The sequence below is a fragment of the Sceloporus undulatus genome, chromosome 5 (assembly GCF_019175285.1).
Source record: "Sceloporus undulatus isolate JIND9_A2432 ecotype Alabama chromosome 5, SceUnd_v1.1, whole genome shotgun sequence".
NCBI classification, from domain to species: Eukaryota; Metazoa; Chordata; class Lepidosauria; order Squamata; family Phrynosomatidae; genus Sceloporus; species Sceloporus undulatus.
Window position 1 is genome coordinate 25,408,899 of NC_056526.1, and position 19,159 is coordinate 25,428,057.

At 42.3% G+C, this 19,159-nt stretch overlaps 1 protein-coding gene across 4 annotated transcripts in view; it reads left to right on the forward strand.

Annotated features, from left to right (window-relative positions):
- Positions 1 to 19,159, forward strand: part of MKRN1 (makorin ring finger protein 1) — a 32,428-nt gene continuing 13,269 nt past the window's right edge. For 3 of the 4 annotated variants that reach the window (XM_042468501.1, XM_042468504.1, XM_042468502.1), the window contains exons 1-2: positions 3 to 275; positions 18,739 to 18,867. In XM_042468501.1, the coding sequence (XP_042324435.1) occupies positions 61 to 275; positions 18,739 to 18,867 (344 nt within the window). In that variant the 5' untranslated portion in view covers positions 3 to 60. Of the gene's footprint in view, positions 276 to 18,738; positions 18,868 to 19,159 lie in introns of all 4 variants that reach the window. The other variant, XM_042468503.1, reaches the window with a different exon arrangement.

Sequence of the window (19,159 nt, forward strand, 5' to 3'; positions counted from 1 at the left end):
GGAAGAAGGATGCGCTCCCGGAAGTTCCGGTGGGGCCATCGCTGTGTGGGGTAAACAGTAATGGCGGAGGCTGCGGTGGCCCCCGGTGGCGGCGGAGGAACTACAGCGGCGGTGAGCAACCCAGGCGCGGCTTCCAGCGCCGACGCCGTCTCCTCCTCCTCCGCCACCGCCACCACGGCCTCCAGCCTCCCCACAGCCGCCCCCCAGACACCGCCGGCCGGAGCCGGAGGAGGAGGAAGCGGCGGCGGCGGTTGGACCAAGCAGGTCGCCTGCAGGTAACGCCCCACGTGTCTCCCCTCTCTTCTGCGTTACAAGGCCCCCAGGACATCCTCGCAAACAAGCTTGTAAAAGGTGGGACTAGACAAGGCAACTGGGACATGGGTCTGAAGCTGGTTGGAGCGGCCGAAAGCCAAAGGGCGACTAAAACAAAGGACAGGACTTGCCCATAGAGAAGCACGGGGGTCGCTTGCCCAAAGGGAAACATAAGGGTTACTTGCCCATAGGGGAATCAGTGGGAATTCCTGCCCATAGGGAATCATGTGGGTTACTTGGTTCAATACGGCCATGGATTCCCCGTGATTCTCTGTGGACAGGTATGCTTTCTCTATGGGCAAGGACTGCCCTGTGCTTTAGTACGTCTCCTCATCAATGGCTCCTTTTCATCCTGGAGAGAAGTGACCAGTGGGGTCCCACAGGGCTCTCTCCTGGGCCCAGTGCAATTCAACATCTTTATCAATGACTTGGAGGACAGAATTTGCAGATGACAGCAAATTAGGAGGAGTAGCAAATACCCCAGAGGACAGGATCAAAATTCAAAATGACCCGAATAGACTAGAAAGCTGGGCCAAAGCTAACAAATGAAATTCAACACGGAGAAAAACAGAAATGTAACAGACTGCACTTAGGGCAGAAAAATTGAAATGCACAGCTATAGGATGGGGACATGCCTCTGGCTTAAGGAGACAACATGTGAAAGGAATCGGGAGTCCAAGTAGTCACCAAATGGAACATGAGTCAACTAGGTGTGATGCGGCAGCTAAAAGGCCAATGCGATTTTAGGCCTGCATCAAATAGTAGTGCTCGATCAAAAGAGAAGTAATAGTGCCACTCTATTCTGCTCTGGTCAGGCCCCCACTTTGAATATTGCTCTCCAGTTTGGGCGCCACATTCAAAAAGGACATTGAGAAAACTGGAAGCCATGTGTCCAAAGGAGGGCAACTAAAATGGTGTGAAGGGTTCTGGAGAAAGACGGGTTAAGAGGTGATGTGATATCCCTGTTTAAAATTTGCGGGCTGATCATATTGAGGGAGGGAGCAGGCTTGTTCTGCTGCTCCAGAGAACAGGATCCTGAACAATGGATGCAAACATACAGGAAAAGAGACTCCACCTCAACATTAGGCGGAACTCCTGACAGTGAGGGCTGTTCGCAGCAGTGGCAACACACTTCCTTGGTCGTTGTAGTGGTTCTCCCTCTGGATGTCTTTAAAACAGTGGCGGATGGCACACTGTCTGGGTTTGCTTTGATTAGATTTTTCTGCATGGCACAATGGGGTGGACGGATGGCCCTTGAGGTCTGACCCTTCGCAGTTAAACAGTGTCTCAACCTGAGGTAACCTTTCTACCCTGAACAGATACAGCCAACGGCCCAAAACACACGAACGAAATAAGCCCAGTTGAGACTGCTTAACTCCCCGGCCCTCCAGCGCTAGGAAATTCTACCGGAACATGTCCTTTTGTGAGACATCCCTCCTTATCAGAGAAGCCTGGTCCACAATAACATTGCACTTCCCAGGACTTTCCTAGCGCTGAGCCAGGCAGTTAAAGCAGTCTCAAACTGGCTCTTTTCTTCAGTGTATTTGGGCCGTGGCTGTACTCTGCAGGACAAACTACGTCTGGTTTGCTGCTGCTTTATTGCCAAGGCTGATGTTAAGAACTTCTAGAGGAGAATCCTGGGACTTAAGTTTGTTGTGCACCCCAGGCTCAAAACGAAGGAACTCCACTTCTGCGACCTCGATACCACGTCTAACGCTTTTAAGTCACGGTGTCTTCCTAATATTAGTGGAAACTCCTTTTCCTCTAACTTTGACATCCTATTCTGGCGGGCCAGACCGCCCATTTGGGGCCGGCTGTACCCGCCCCTTTCCCCGGTGTATCCGGGGCTCAGGCCAGAACGGGACCTCGCTGACGGCCCCGATCCGCTGCTTTTCGGCTGCGGCGGACGCGCAAAACGCCGCTCCCCACCGCCATGAAAAGGTGTCCCTGGGCTTCCAGCCCCAAGACCACCCCGCTCGGCGGGAGGAGGAGCCAAAGGGGCCGCTTGCCCCTTTCTCCTTGGCTCCTGCTGGCGCCAGCCGCCCCCTGTGACGGCTGCGCCCACCAGTGGACCAAACCTAACCGTCACTAAGCGCCCTGCCCGCCGGAGCGAGGACGTCACTCCACACTGCTCCCGTCTACAGGCGGCTGCGGTTGTGATGTCCTCATGCGGCGGCCGTGTGGACGGCCCGCCTTCCGCTGGGTAAGGGCGTTGGAAAAGACACCCCTTATTTTACCCTAGCACGCGCGGAGCGCATGCTAAAGTGCCCGTCTGTAATGGGCCTCTGTGTCTTGTACTCTGGAGCCAAAGAAAACCAGTTGCTCCATCCTCAGTTGATTCCCCTTAAAAACTAAACAGTGCTACGTTACTCACCTTAACCTTCTCTTCTCCAGGCTAAACATCCCCAGCTCCGTAAGTTGCCCCTCATAAGGCATGGTTTCCATAGCATCATTGACTTGGCATTTAAAGTGGTGTCGACTGCCTAATTTCTGTTGGTACGGATGCAGCCTGTGAGAGCTTTTCCTCCATCCTTACCGTTGTTGTTATGGCCCTCGGGTCGGCCTTGACTCATGGCGACCCGGTGGATGAGGGCATCTTCAAGACTCCCTGCCCTCCACTTCTTTGCTCCTTATTGCTTTTATCTGCCTTTGAGTTGGTTTTTTTGACTCATGGTAACCCTGTGAGGGAGGGGGAAACATCTACCTGTTTACCTGCGCTCAACAACTCTGCTCTCGTCCTGCAAATTCATGCCTGTGTTCTACCTGATCCATTGGGTCCATCCATTTTGCTGCAGTCTTCTCTGTTTTTACTGCCTTCTACCTTCTTTAGCATTATTGTCTTGCTTGTTATGTAGTGGTTTGAGAACTGGACTGTGATTCTGGAGACCAAAGTTTGATTCCCAGCTCAGTCATGAAAGCCACTGGGTGACCTTGGTCAAGTCATATGCTTCATACTAGGGGAAGTCAATGGCAAACTCCTCTGAACATGTCTTGCCAAGAAAAGCCAACCATGATAGGGTGTCATAGGGTCTCCAAAAGTCAGAAATGACTTTACGGCACCCAAAACAGTCCTTCATGATTGTGCCCAAAATACAACCAGCCCCAGTTTCATCATTTTGACTTCCAGGGAGATTTCTGACTTGCATCTGTTCTACGGACCAATTGTTTGTCTTTTGGCTTTCTTACAGTATTTCAGCACTCTTCTCCAGCACCACATCTCAGATGAGTTGACTTTCTTCCTATCTGCTTTCTTCACTGTCCAACTCTCACATTCCACATGGTTGATGGGGGGGGATAGGATGGCTTGGACAATTCTAACTTTAGTTGCTTCAGTTGGTTAGGTTTATTACACTTTAGGTATCTTGTCTAGTTCCACTGTTTCTTTTGCTTAAGGCCATGGTTCCCACCCAGAAGAGACCCACCTGGTTCCTGAGGCTTGGCTGTGGTTGGAGTGGGTGGTTGGGATGTCTCTTTCAGCTCCCAGCTTAGGTTTGAAATTCCTCTCATGTGGGGTGTTTTGGTTTGATTTTTAACTTCTCCTGCCACAAGTGCGTACTTCACCTTCTCAAGATCCCTTTCTGTCTCTGTATCATCCATCTTAAGTTACTCTTATGTTTACAGTATTTCCTAGGTGGAGCTCTTTCCTGTGTTCGGGTCCCAACCTTAATATGGCCATCACATCTGAGGGACACCCTACCCGCTTGTTTTCCATTATGTGTCCCCCATGAGGGGGACATTAAAGTAGCAGTAACGTGGATCTGATAGCACAGATGTGTATGTGTTGATAAAAGCTCTGTATAATCATTGGTAGATATTTTAAAATCTCTGAGGTGAAATAAACGTAGACTAGTTTCCTGACATCTCAAAGATGCTACCAGATTCCTAGGCTTAAACGATGAAATAATCTCAAATGCATAATGCAGAAATTTGATACCATTTTAACTTCCTCCTGCCATAACTATTCAACGTCTTTTTCGTGATCTTTCCAACTCTTCGACTGCAAACCATCTTGGTCTGACCCTGGATTCATCTCTCTCTTCCCTAAATTCAGGGATTCTGCTGATTCAGCTATGGCCTTCTTACAGACTGCCAAAATAAAGCTGCTTCGTGTCTCTTTGGAGGTTGCTATTTAATGATGCATGCATCCTAAGAATAGAGGAAGCTGCACCAAAAGCTGCACATGGTGCTTAGAAGGGAGTATGGCTTTGTTGCGACCTCTGGACTCTTAGGACCCATGCATCATTTAAATAGCATACTCCAAAGAGACCCGAAGCAGCTTTATTTTGGCAGTCTGTAACAGGCCTCAGTCTTTATTTAGCTACTCTTTCCTCAACTCTTGGACCATTTTGCCCCTGTCTCTGTACCGCACTTCTTCCTCCAAGACTAGACCTCGCCTGGCTACCCCCACCATAAGTTTCTCCGGTCCTGCTCTAGAGGGCCCCGAACGTCTTTGGCGAGAAAGTCCAAAGAGTGGGCTGATTTTATCCATTTCAAATTTGTTCTTTCTTCCTTCTCACGTGCCCCTCTCTATGGTCACAAACCAGAATTATTACAAATCATTGATTCGCAATGAGGAGGTGCCCACAGCGTTTGTTCTCCACCTTCAACACTTTGCTTAACCTCCCCTCTCCTCCGTCTCTTCATCTTTCTTCTCTAAGGATCTTGCTAACTATTTCACTCTAAGATTACCATTTCGCTCTTAGAGTCCCTCCTTGATTCTTCTTCTGCTCTTATTCTTTATCGTCTTCGCCTAACAACATTTCTTGTCTTTCCTCCTGCCCTCTTTGGCTGAACTCTACAACTCTGAAAGCTCTCCAAACCTGTACTGTCCTCTTGATCTTTCCCTACTCGTCTCATTCTCTATAGCTCCCTCCGGTTCTGCCCTCGCCTTATCCATATCTTCACTCTCTCTCTCTCTCTCTCCAGGATCCTTCCAGGAGGACTTCAAAACTGCTCTCATTTCCCCCAATTCTGAAAAAAACCTTCTCTTGACCCATCCCTCTATCTAGCTATCGTCCGATTTCTCTTCTCCCTTTCTTTCTAAAAGTTTTGGAACGGTGGTTGTCTATTCGCGCTGTTTGCGTTTCTTGAAGCCAACTCCATCTCGATCCTTTCAGTCTGGTTTCCGCCAAGGCATTCTACAGAACAGCTCTCACATAAGATCTCGAATGACCTTTTACAGGCCAAGGCTATGGCCTTTACTCTGTTCTCACTTCTTCTCGAATTTGTCTGCAGCCTTTGACACTGTTGCTCACTGTCTCCTAATTGCCTTACTCTCTGACCTTGGGTTTCTCAGACATTGTTCTCGACTGGTTTAGATTTACTTGTCTGGCGATCTTTGCAAGTCGTTGCAGGCGGGTCTGACTTTCTTTTCTGTTCCCTTATCGTTGGAGTTCCCCGGGCTTGTTCTGGGTCCCCTTCTGTTTTCTCTCTACACACGTCCTTAGAAAACTCATCAGCCTTTTGGTTTTTACTACCATCTGTATGCCGCTGACCCCAGCTGTATCTTTCTGCCCCTGACCTTTCTCCAAGGCTTGAACAGCAAGTCTCATCTTGCCTTACAGCTGTCTCACAGTGGGATGTTGCGCATCGGCATTTGAAGACTCAACGGGCATGTCCAAAGACGGAGCTTCTTGTCCTTTCCTCCTAAGCCCAACCTTAAACACTCCTTTTCTGTCTCGTGTGGACCAACATTTCCATTCAACCACGTCCGCAAGCCCGCAGTCTTGGTTTATCTTTGACTCTTCTCTGTCGTGTAGCCCTCAGATCCAGACCACAGCCAAGGCTTGTAGATTCTTTTTTACCATATTGCCAAAATCCGACCATATCTCTCCGCCTCTACTGCCAAGATACTGGTCCCATGCCCTAGTGATCTCACGACTTGATTACTGTAATGTCCTCCTGGCTGGGCTTCTTTTCTACCTCCGTCCAGCATTCAGCTGCACGCATTATCACTTCCACCCACGCTCTGACCACATCTCTCCTGTGTTGGCATCCCTTTCACTGGCTCCCTCTCCCTTTCCGACATTCCGTCATAAGCTCCTGCTGTCGACATTCAAAGCCCTCCATGGACTTGGCCCCTCCTTATTATCAGACCTTCTTTCTCCTCACCTTCCCACCAGGGCCCTTCATTCTGGTAGTTCAAGGTTCCTGTACCAGCCCAGGATTTTCCTCTTGCTCATCCCGGCTTCGCCCCTTTTCACTTGCTGCCCCTCACTCCTGGAACCTTCTTCCTCCCAAGCAAGAGCCATCACTTTTTAACCAGCTTCTTCAAAAACAGAGCTTGAAACACCATCATTCAGAGAAGCCTTCCAGGCATCACATAATTGTTCGCTTACTATCTGATGTTCTGTTGTTGGCTGTTTATCGATCCATTTCCTGTAGTTGTATGTACTGTATATGTATTATCCTTATGTGGAGTATGTATTTTCCCTGGTATGATTAACCTTTCCATTTTGAAGCCAAGCCCTCCCTCAGTACCATCTGCCTGGTCCAGGCCCTCGGATGGTTGAGAGGAACTGCTGGACCCTCTTACCCTTCCCGTCACCACCTCCTTCTCCTTCTGTGTCATGTCTTTTTAGATTGTAAGCCTGAGGGCAGGGAACCGTCTAACTAACAAGATTGCATGTACAGCGCTGTGTAAATTTACAGCGCTTCATAAATAAGGTTCTAATAATAATACTAAATAATATAATAATAATAATATACTAATAATAATAATAACTGCCCTGGCGCTCAGTGATAGGAATCCTGGGAGGTTGTAGTTTGTTTGGTGGGCACCATAAACTCACATGACAGACGACAGGACTAAATGTGTCACAAATCTGAAGCAGTTCACAGCATTCCATCAGCAGTGAGCCAGGGACAGTTAAATGCGTATCAAACTGGATATTTCTGTCGTGTTGTTTTGGCCCTCCCCTAACACAGCTGTCTCTGCGTACAAAACTTGAGGCTTTGCATCTGCACCGAACAAATAATCCGTTTGACACACTTTTACTGGCTTGACTCCATGCTGTGGAATTGTTTGCGTGTGGCCCACGAGCTCTGTACAGAGAAGGCTCTAACTTCTCAGACAAACTACATTCCCAGAATTATTTTTTATTATTAACCTTTATTTATGAAGCACTGTAAATTTACACAGCGCTGTACATACAATCTTTTTAATTAGACGGTTCCCTGCCCTCGGGCTTACAATCTAAAAAGACATGACACAAAAGAAGGGAGTTGAGTCATGGCAGTTAAAATGGTGTCAAACTGGATTATTTCTGTAGTGTGAATGCAGCCTTGGACTGGTGTCCTGTGTGAAGGAGTTATTTTGAAGTAAGAAAGACTGTGTTGCTATGCTTAAATCTGACTTTGTACAGAATCAGTGGATTTCTTTGTCATTGCAGGCCACTCTGTTCTTTAACAGTGGCTGGGGGATAGGTATGCACCTTGCTGCACTATCAGAACCCTTCAGCAGGTGTTGAAACTCTAAAATAAAGTTAGGGCTACCAGATAATAAGGGTTTAGTAAACTGGGAGATGACACACTATGCTATTCTAGCATGTATGGAGTATTGCACCCAAAACTTATTCTAGATTCATTCAGTCATTCATGGCTTTTGGAAGCATTTGATCTCTAAGGAATAGCGGTCTAGAAATAAACATTCATTCATTCATCCCATCATCACCATCTTCATTGCTTCTGACGAGGACTTGTGGAGATTAGATAAGACTGTGTTGGTGGCTTCAAGTTCAGATAAAAGATGACCAAATGGATGAGATTTGGTTACTATTTTAATACTTAATGCTGTGTGCTACATGTTGTAATGAACACACAGAAGTAGCATAGTTCTTGTCCAGAGGGTTCTGAATCTTGGCTTCTACTAAACTCTCATGATTTACGTAAAGTATTTGTAACATTTTTCTCATTTCTGTTCTTAGACTATGATAAATACTTCCTCAGTTCCAGTTCTTCCTCTAATTTGGGAAGTGCTCAGTCCTGCTCTTAGTATTCTATAAATCATCTACAGCTGTGGTCACAGTTATTTAACCTTAGGTCATGTTATAGGCATTTTCAAAATGCAGAGCATAATAGATCGAATTCAGAATAATATTTGAGGTTTTCTCCTGTTCAGAAGAGGTATCTGTATACTGAAGTGTATCTCATTATTTAATATAGGACATGATAAATAAAGACCTTGGACAGGTCTTTGCTCTCAAATATCTTGGTTTGAAACAGAAACTGGGAGTAGCAAAGAAACAAAATAGGATAGGAAGGGAAGAATGTGATAAAATGCCATTAACCCATCTGTCAAAAAAAAAGGGGGGGGGAATCTTATTACTAATATAGTTTAATGGGGTGGAGAATAAGCACTGTGTGTGAGATAGGACTTTCTGAAATGAGAACTATTAAAGAGACAGTTTTTTTAACATAATAGTTAGGGATAATGCTGGTGAAGTATGGGACAGCTGTGTTTCTTATAGCTACTGAGTTACAAAACCATGTTCATGACTTCTGAGTTTTCAAAAGCTAGACATAGAGCTTTAGCACATTACACTGTTGCAGCACTGTATTCCACTTTAATGACCATGGCGACATCCTGTGGGACCCCAAGATTTGTAGTTTAGGTAGGAACACTCAGCCAGGGAGCTCTTCATCCTCACTGAATACTTTGAGTGACTGATTTCAGGGACCATGTTTGTTTAAATGTTAAGAGCCAAACCTTTGTGGCTGGAGTGATGTGATAGTGCAATACATATCCCTTAAGCACCTTTGGTGCATTGTGAATTTATAAAGCCATAGTAGTGTTGAATTTAAGAACTGCTGAGATGGATCAGGCCTGAGACCTATCTCTTTGAGAGCATTGTGCTTTCCATGGTGGTCATTGAGATACTTGTGGGAAATCCATGGGCAGGATACAGGGAAATTACTGTATTGTCTTCCTGATTAGTACCTGGGAAGCTATAGGCTATTTTTCAGAGGAAGAAACTGGCAAAATCACCTCTGAATATTCCTAGTCTTTAAAAAAAAGCTCTGTGAAATTCATGGGGATTTCATAAGCCAACAGGTGACTTGAAGGTGTGCGTGCGCACACACACTCACACTTGTATGCGCGTAGCAATTAGCATACTGCCTCCAATACTATAGGTTATATATGGCCATCATGGTTAATAGCCATTGCTGGCATTACTCTCTGTGAAACTCAAAATCTGTCAGAAAGCATAAAGAGTCAAATTCTACAATGTACAGTGGATTTATCTTTACGATCCACAACATAGTCTTTTAGTCTGTACGGTGCTAGATGCTGATGCTTTGGTTCCTCTTCACACAATGAGAGTAAGGTCCAAAACACACTGCAGAAATAATTCAGTTTAGGACCGCTTTAACTGCCCTGGCTCAGTGCTAGGGAATCCTGGGAATTTTAGTTTATTGTGGCATTAGAGCTCTCTGACAGAGAAGGCTAAATGTCTCAAAAAAACCCTACAGTTCCCAGAAATCCCTAGCATTCAGCCATGGCAGTTAAAGTGGTCTTAAATTGGATTGTTTCTGCAGTGTGTTTTGGATATAAGTCTTTATTATTTGAAAGCATTTTTAAATTTCTCTGCCTCCTTAGATCATTCTTGGCCCCATAGAACCAGTTTTTTTCTGCCTATCCCCCCCCCCTTTTAAAGTAGACAATTACAAATTTATCTCTTGCCCTCCCTCTCATTTTGACAAATTGGAGACATTTATTGTCACAGGAAATGTAGAGCAAAATGAGAGGTAACTTGTATTTATGAGAACAAAAGGAACAAAGGAGAGAGATTGCCAGGGTGGGGCTGAACTTTGGGGAGAGGGCAGGAAATATTTGTTTATGCTCTTGTGTAATTATTAAAATTAGAGGTTACTGCTCCAGATAGTTATGTAATTATGTTTCCATTCTACCTATCCGGTGGATTATGTCCACAACTACTGAGCAACATTAAAAAGTGACAGCTGAAAATTAGTATCCATCTAAGACTGTGATGTAGAATGCACACAGTGCCCTTTTAGTTTTCTGGTTGTACATTAGAAAACTCACAACTGTAACATATGTTATGTATGAAGTGGCATTTGATGTAACTTCTGCCCGCTTCAAATGTCCTTCATTTCTGCTGTACTATAACTAATAAATAAAATATCTGTTGCTAAAATGTGCATATTAGGAAGTTCCAATGTATGCCTGCATTATAGCTCTCAGTTTTATCTATGTAGCTAAATAAGGAGCTGGTGGTGTATAGTGATTTCAGTGTTGGTCTAGGACCCTGGGAAACCAGAGATCAAATCCCTGCTCAGCCATTGAAACTCACTGGGTGACCTTGCCAAGTAACACTCAACCTCAGAGGAAGGCAAAGTCAAAGCCCATCTGAATAGATTCTTCCAAGGGTCACCATAGGTCAGAAATGACTTGAAGGCACACAACAATAAATGCAAATGTGCATAATATTATTGCTCTTTATGTCACCCTAACGATATGCCTGGCAGAAGTATGAATTCATGAATTCATCATTAACAGTTACTTTGCCTGCTCCACAAGACAGTGATACCTTGTGATAGGCCCAAAAACTTGTGGAATTTGGATGATACTGTGCTTTGCTGTATGGCCAACACATCTACCCCTGGATAAGTTATTTTGCATGACACAGTACTAGATCACAGAACAAACCAGGACTTAAACTGAACTCTTGTCTTGTTTTTTGGGAACATAAGAAATTTCAAAGTATAACCTTTCAAGTGTATTCCTCCTTGTTTGAAAAAGTACAGAGATCTGTATCTAATTCTTTGCTAATTCTTAGAAGCCTAGAACACCTTGTAGGAGCCTGGACAATGAGACATCTTTTGGTTGCACTTATGCATAACCAATACACGAAACTGAATTGCATGTCTTTTACAAGCTTTTAAAAATTCCAGGATGGAGATGCTACCTTGTTCTTGGCCTTTGCTGACGACCCTGTTTTGACTGGCTGACAGTGAATTTTCAAGTTCCATGTTTGAATGTCTCTCATGTCCCTGAGAGTTACCTTCAGACAGAGATGCAGAACACTTGGGCTTCAGTCTCTCTCCCTGGTTTGTTGCAATTGCTTCCCAAAAGAGGGCACTTCTAGGTTTGTGCCTGCCTATTTCATTTTTAAGGAAGAATATATTTCCCCTCTTGCTTAATAACTGTGACAAATTCCAGATTGGGATTATTAAAACCATTGGCATTTCCCTTCCATCCTGCTGACTCATGGAAGAACTAAGCCACAGTGTGTCTGCCTAACATTTGAGATGGTGGCAGCTTCATCTCCCTGTTGAGTCCCAACAGGCAGTTAGTGGTTTGTAGAATAAGAATGATGGGTTCTGAAGTAGTTAAAAAAAATGTAAATCTGCGTAAAGGGCAAGATAGAACCATCAGGTAATAAAGTGATATATGATTTCACAAATGTCCATACTGATGTTTGTGACAAAATAAATGAGGCCCAAGTTTGTAGAAGAGATAACAATGTGACCTTTTCTATGTAGAAAAGGATGCACTGTATAATTTGTCTTCTTTTATTCAAGATTGAACTGCTAAGGGGCTGTTGTGATGGTTAAAATAGAAATAGCTAATTAAGGGGTGTTGATGTAGTAAAATGCAGTTCATATTATTTGTAAACTCTAAAGCTGCTGATGTTAAGCACTTAATTTCAAGCAACATGGACACTATTGATCTATTTAAAAAGTGACATCTAATGAACAGAATGGATAAGGCAAACTCACAAAGGACCTGAGACAGGTTAATTAGAACATGCAGCCTTTGGCTGAGGGTGTTCCTAACTATGCAGTTTCCAAAGACTTAAGCCATGGCTATATTTTGGGCTTATATCAGGTCATTGTTAAATTGAAGTGGATTCAAGTAACTGGTCTGAAGCATCTGTACTGTGATTGAGTTTGAGGTAGGCCACTTTGGAGTGAAATCTGCATAGAGGAAATACTACTGCAGAGAAGGCAAGAGTTCAAAAGATTGAATATTGCTACCGTATTTGACAATCACATAGGTGATTAAAGTTGTTTGTATTTTCCATTCTGCCTAGAACACTGAATGAAAGCTTTCAAACTTTTACATAAGGGTAGGAAGCATTGATAAAATTGAAACAGTCAAGGATTTTTAAAAAAACTCTCCACTTTAGTCATAGCAAAAAAGTTATGTGTATTTCCCACCATCTATCAACCCCATCTCCTCTATCTTAAACCTGCTTCAAAACTGCCCCCACTTTCTCTCCCCATATCTCTTTGTTAACAGGATAGTCAAGGTCTTGTCTTTTTAAATCTGAAGTTGATTTAAAATCCAGCAGCACATTTCAAAGCAGATGGATCAGTTAAGGTACTGAAATCTCTATAAAGAGAACATCCTTCAAGTTAGTGTTTCAGCTGGCTGCAAAGCAGTCAAGCTTCCTATGAACAATTGCAGACTGCCTTCTGCTCTTGAGCATGTTTTTGGTATCCTTTTATCCTTTTTTATCTGTTCTTGTTGGAGCTACTTAATCCACTTGTTCCAGGTCTGAAGCTGCATACTTTTGTGCATGGATATAATTTGATTTCAGAACTGCAAGGTCACCATAGGCCTAAATCCAATTGCTAGTTCCAGCTAGAATAGATGAATTGGATCAATTCCTGAATGGTAAATCAACACTTACATAAAGCTCATTCATACATGATGTTTGCTCTATTTGGGACTAGCAATTGGATTTAGGCCACAATGAGTTAAACACAGTGAGTGAGATTTCCTAGAGGTTTTGCACATCAAGCTTGTAGCTTAAGCAGCTGTTCTGTCCAGTGGTGTCAAACTGGTATACCTAAAATGCCCAAAATATCTCCCTTGAATTTCACATGTTAAGACAAATGTTGTGTCTTGCTGTATAAAGACTAGCAGGGAATTGTAATGTATGAAAGTGACCTAGAGATGTATTGTTTGAGTTGCAGATTAAGTGATGATCAACATTCATCTGAGAGAGAAATCTGTCCTCTCCCATATTAGAGGACTAGTGATGTGTTGGCTTTCGAACATTCTAGGTTCAGAGAGCCAACAGACAACCATGTCAGTGTTAAAACACCCAACATTTTTGGTTGTGGGTTGGAATACTATCATTGAGGCAAAATTAGTCTTCTCTCTTAATCCTTGATGAGCTTTTAAGGACCCCAGAGTTTTCATGAGCACATCTTGAAACTATTGTTGTAAAACTTTAAGCAAACAGGTAAAGTCTTCTGAAATCAGATTCTGAAGGATGCCAGAGATGGGTGGAATAACTATTTTTAGAAAGTGCAAGGAAAATTTAATGTTGAGACACCTATTGTTTTTCTGACACTTGAAATGTAAATATGTTTATGACTAATACCAAAAGTGTGTTGCTCTTGACATATGTGCAATCTGGGTGTCTGAGTCGCATAATCTGGCATATCTTTCTTTTTAAGTACTTTTAAAGGTTTCATATCTCATTCTACTGTTTAATGTGAAAGAGATGAAGACATCATATACAATAAGGATTACCAGGGAGATGCACGCCATTTTTAAATGTTTGTTACTGTCTTACTGTTGAACAGTCCTAAAGTGATAGAGCCTGGGTCATATTTTGTGTTCTTTGTACAGTCAGCCCTCTGTATCCATGGATTTTTTATCCACGGATTCAAGCATTTATGGCTTGAAAATATTTTTTAAAATATATGAATTCCAAATAGCAAACCTTGATTTTGCAATTTTATACAGTCGGCCCTTCTTATACACGGACTTTTTATACACGGATTCAAGCATCCATGGTTTGAAAATGTTCAAAAAAAGTATAAATTTCAAATTTCAAACCTTGATTTTCCAATTTTTATAAGGGACACCATTTTTCTATGTCATTATATTTAATGGGACTTGAGCATACACTGGTACCCCGGGATACGAACGCGCCGCGTTACGAAATTTCCGGGTTACGAAGAAAAAAACTTTAATTAATTATTTCCGGGTTACGAAGGTTTATCCGGGTTGCGAAAAAACGCCGGCGCTATTTTAAATGGAGCCGCGGCGGAGCCGCGGCTTTTCCCCCATTAGCGCCTATGGCAATTCGGCTAACGAAAGACTTCCGGGTTACGAAAATGGCGGCGGAACGAATTAATTTCGTAACCCGGGGGACGAGTGTACACAGATTTTGTTATCCACTGGAGATCTTGGAACCAAACCCCAGCGGATAACAAGGGTCCACTGTTTAAGGGACACCATTTTGCTAGGCCATTGTATTTAATGGGACTTGAGCATCCATGGATTTTGTTATCCATGGGAGGTCCTGGAACCAAACCCCACCGGATACCAAGGACCCACTATAGAAGGCTTCATGTTGCCATTACACATTAAGAGGAACTTATTTTATTACTTGTTACTCATGAATTTTTAGTTATTTAAGTAACTACTATACTTAAAATGTTATAAATGGCTTCAAATCCTTGCATGAGAAAAAAGTAACCTGTTAATAGTTTCTACAATACTTTTTAAAAAGTGCCTGCATTAGTAACATTGTTATTCAAAAGTAATGTCACAGGTATTACTTGTAACATTTCTTCTTTCAAAGTCTGATGATTGAGCAATACTTCTTCTCAGCTGGACTTTACAAGGTCCTCTCTTATGGTCAGGTCCAAAATACCCTGAAGGCACCAGATCCTCTCTGATCTTGGGAGCTAAGCAAGGTCAGCCCTGGTCAGTACTTGCATGGGAGACTACCAGCAAACACCAGGTGTTGTAGGCTATATTTCAAAGGGAGGAACTGGCAGAGCCACTCCTAAGTATTGTTTGCCTAAGAAAAACTTATGACATTCATGTGGTTGTTTATAAGTGGGCAGGCGACTTCAAGGCACATATATGCACACACACCACTAGCAGTGTTTTCAGTTTCCTTCTGTTTTTACAAGTTCTTAATAATAAACTGATGTTACTGCTAGTTGTATTTTGTGGGACACCCACCCACCCACGGGTTCTCTTGACAAGACCTTCTTTGATAAACTTCAAAACTTGTTTGGAAGACTCAGATACTTAGTATAGCCCAAAGAGTATTTGTGAGTGTTAGAATTATTCTATATGAAGAGTTCTTTTCAGTATGAAAAAGGAGTACTAAACAAATCTATTGATTGTCCACTACTGTTGCAACCATGGACATTTAGGTGGTATTGCCATTGTTTTAATCTCATCCATGCACAACAGGATTGAATCAAGGCAGGTGATGCCAACCCAGCATCATATTTTTCCATTTTAACTGTGTGACTGTGAAACCCAGTCTAATGAAAATGAGATGTCAAGTTCATATTTTCAATTTACTGTAGCATCATTCCATTCTCAAAGCTATATTTGAGAGGCAGATTCATATCCTAATAAAACCAGATGGTACAGCAAAGAAAAATTACAGAAATTGAGGGTTGGTTATATTTTTTTCCTGTAACTATTATGAGGATGGTTCATTTTAAAATTGCTACTAAATTTCTGAAGAGGCAGAAATATCATGGAGAAAATAGGGGTAGGTTTTTCTACTCAGAAAAAGAAATACCATTCAAAATGCTTCAGCAAACCTTTTCTCCAAAACCATGACCACAGGTCAGTAAATCTTGTGTAAGTAAACAAAAGCCTTTTGAACCTTTTAGAGATCAATTGAAAGTTTCTTCAAAAATGAATCTTGGGCTGATTTGCCTCCCACATTTTTAATTATTTCCATTAATGATTCCCTATGTGTGCGTGGCTTCATGACACCTGTCATCTTATGGCGACCTCATGTTTTCTTAGGCAACAAATTCTCAGAGATAGTTTTGCCAGTTCATTCCTCTGAAATGCAGCAGCTGGTATTTGTTGGTGGTCTCCCATCCAAGTACTAACAAAGGCTCACCCTGCTTAGCTTCCAAGATCAAAGAGAATCTGGTGCCTTTAGGATATTTAGGCCATCATTCCCCAGACAGGATGCAATCACAAACTGATTTGCAGGTGGAGGTTCCTTAGCCTTGTTTATATTATAGGTTACATTTGGCATGAACAAAAAATAATAATATAATTAAAAATAAAGGGTGCAACATGAAAAGAATGATTCAGCAGAAGTATCTACCGAAGTTAAAACAGCCTGTGTCATCTCTTAGAGAGAAAATATTTCAGTTAATGCTATGATGTGGGGCTCATGTAAACACTCAGTGACTAGTTGCAGTTCAGCAAACTATGGTTTGCTTTTGCATGTACAAGCTTCAGGCTTCTTTTCTTCTCCTATCTCCTCCTTCAACTTTGCTATGAGGAGAAGAACAGAAACTTCTGCTTCCATTTTTAGTTGCTTGCAATTTAGTGTTATTTCTGAACCCTTAATTGTGGTTAGTCTCAACTATGTTGTTTAAAAATATACACATGAAATAGTTGGTTTATTGAAGTAAGTGAGATTCTTCAACCAAGATTGGATGTGTTTTGATAAACTATACTTCAGACTGACCCAAATACCACTGTAACACTGAACAGTAGTTAGTTAAAACCCAAAGCAAAAGTGCCTGAGCTCTTTCTAATAGCTTCACCAGAAGGTGGAGCAGGGGGTGTGAGCCTAAGGCTCACTGCACCTCATTCATATAAGGCTAAAATATGGTTTATTGTCCATAAGCAATTGGTGAACATAGACATTTATCATGGACAATAGTTGCTAATAGGCGTATTGTTCCTAAATGGATCATGGGGGAGGGAGACAATATTATGGAAGGCAATGGAGATGGCGAAAATAGTCAAACTGACATAGAGGACAATGCAATCCTATTGATTATTGTTGTAATAGTCTTTTTAAAAAATGTGTGTTCATGTCACCTGTTGACTTATGGCAACTATGAATTTCCTAGGGCTTTCTTCCTCAGTGGTAGCTTTCCATAATCTTCATCTTGGAGAGAAGTAACTAATGGAGTGTCACAGGCATCTGTGCTGTCATTGCTCAACATCTTTATAAATAAGCTGAGTAATGACATAGAGTGTATGTTCATCAGATTTACAGATGACACCAAATGGGGGTGAGTTGGTAATGAATACCCCACTGGAAAGGATCAGAATTCCAATGATCTTGACAGATTGGAGTGCTGGTTCAATATTCATTTTTAAAAAATCAAACAGGATCTACTGCATTAAGAGTATTTAAAATATTTCTGTTAGACTAAACTAAAAGACATAAAATTAGATTTTGTGGGGTTTTTTTGGGCTATGTGGCCATGTTCTAGAAGAGTTTATTCCTGACATTTTGCCAGCATCTGTGGCTGGCATCTTTAGAGAATTCTGTAAAGATGCCAGCCACAGATGCTGGTGAAACTTCAGGAATAAACTCTTCACATAGCCTGAAAAACTAACAAAAAACTATGGTTGCTGGTCATGAAAGCCTTTGACTTCACAGACATAAAATTTCTTGTGCAAGGTTTGGAAGCATTTCCTCTTCAGGCAAAGGTGGTTTTAAAAGTATGAAGCAGGAGAGAAAAGGTTTTGATGTGGTAAGGAAGAGGATCTATACATTATCAAAAGCAGCCCGCATCCAAATGACTAGAGTTATCTAGGAACAAAGGCATATCTAGGCATAGCCATGTTGGCCATGTAGCAAAGGACAACATCCAAAATCCACAAAACTATTTGTGGATTTGGGAACAAAAGCAGTAAAGGATGGTCAGTAAAATGCAGTTTGGTTCTCCAGTGCAATTTGATTTTCCAGTTAAAAATCAGATGTTACACTAATTTAAAATTTGGTTGGAGAGGTGTTTTTGCAAACTGCAAAAATGGTGCTTGGGGCTGAATATGGCTAGTGTGAACATTTTCCCCATCTTCTCTAGATGAACTCTTTTGAGGTGCAAGATTGTACTTCAAAGGGTCAGAGGAAATAAAATTGTACAACTTGGCTAACAGTGATAATTAAGAAAAGGGAAATAATACATATATCTCTGAAAGGTTGGGTTGATTATGTAATGAGATTAAAAGCTAAGAGGCACAAGAGTTGGATTTTTATTCATCTTTTCCTGTTGGAGTCTGGCCAGAACAAAGTCCTTGCCCCCTTCCCTTCAAGGGCAGTTGCTCAGAAACAGTGTCCTGGAAAATTCTTTGAAGGAAAGATACGCCCTCATAATTTTGCATCAATAAGTTAATTGTGGGGAGGGAGAGTAGTGCATTATCCAGTGACACAGATGGGCCTGGATTCAAAACAGGCCTAATCAGGTACTCTTTCACAAAATACATATTTAGGAAATTTGCTCCTATTAGATGTAGTGGATTAGACATCCATAAGGGATAGCTAGGCCAATAGTCACAAAATCTGAAGTTTTGTCATGCTAGATTATTCAGCATTACTTGTCACTTCTTTGTACCAAGCAAAATGGTATTCCTTTAAAACTTCTAGACTCTAGAGAATGTTCACCTTTCTGCTTGAGCCATCTTTGCAATGCTCTGTCTTTCAGGTATTTCATGCATGGCGTTTGCAAGGAGGGAGACAACTGCCGTTACTCCCATGATCTCTACACTAGTCAGTCTGCCATGGTATGCAGGTATTTTCAGCGAGGATGCTGTGCTTACGGAGATCGTTGCAGGTACAGAAATATGGTTGAATATTCTCGCTCTGAACGAGGAATTAATTTCCCATATTCATGACCAGTCACCCTCAGTTGTTTGCTTGCTTCCTTATCTAATTCGAGAGGAATAAATTGAGGAATTCTAAGTGCATTTAATAGCGAGATCCATTGGTGACCTCTTAATGCAAATTCCTCGAGTTTACCAGTGCTGACATTATAGTAGCCCTGTTCAGATATTGTTCATCAAAGGAAGTCCATCATTTGAATGGGTCTGTAGTTCACCCCTCCTCTACAGATCATGTGAAAGCTT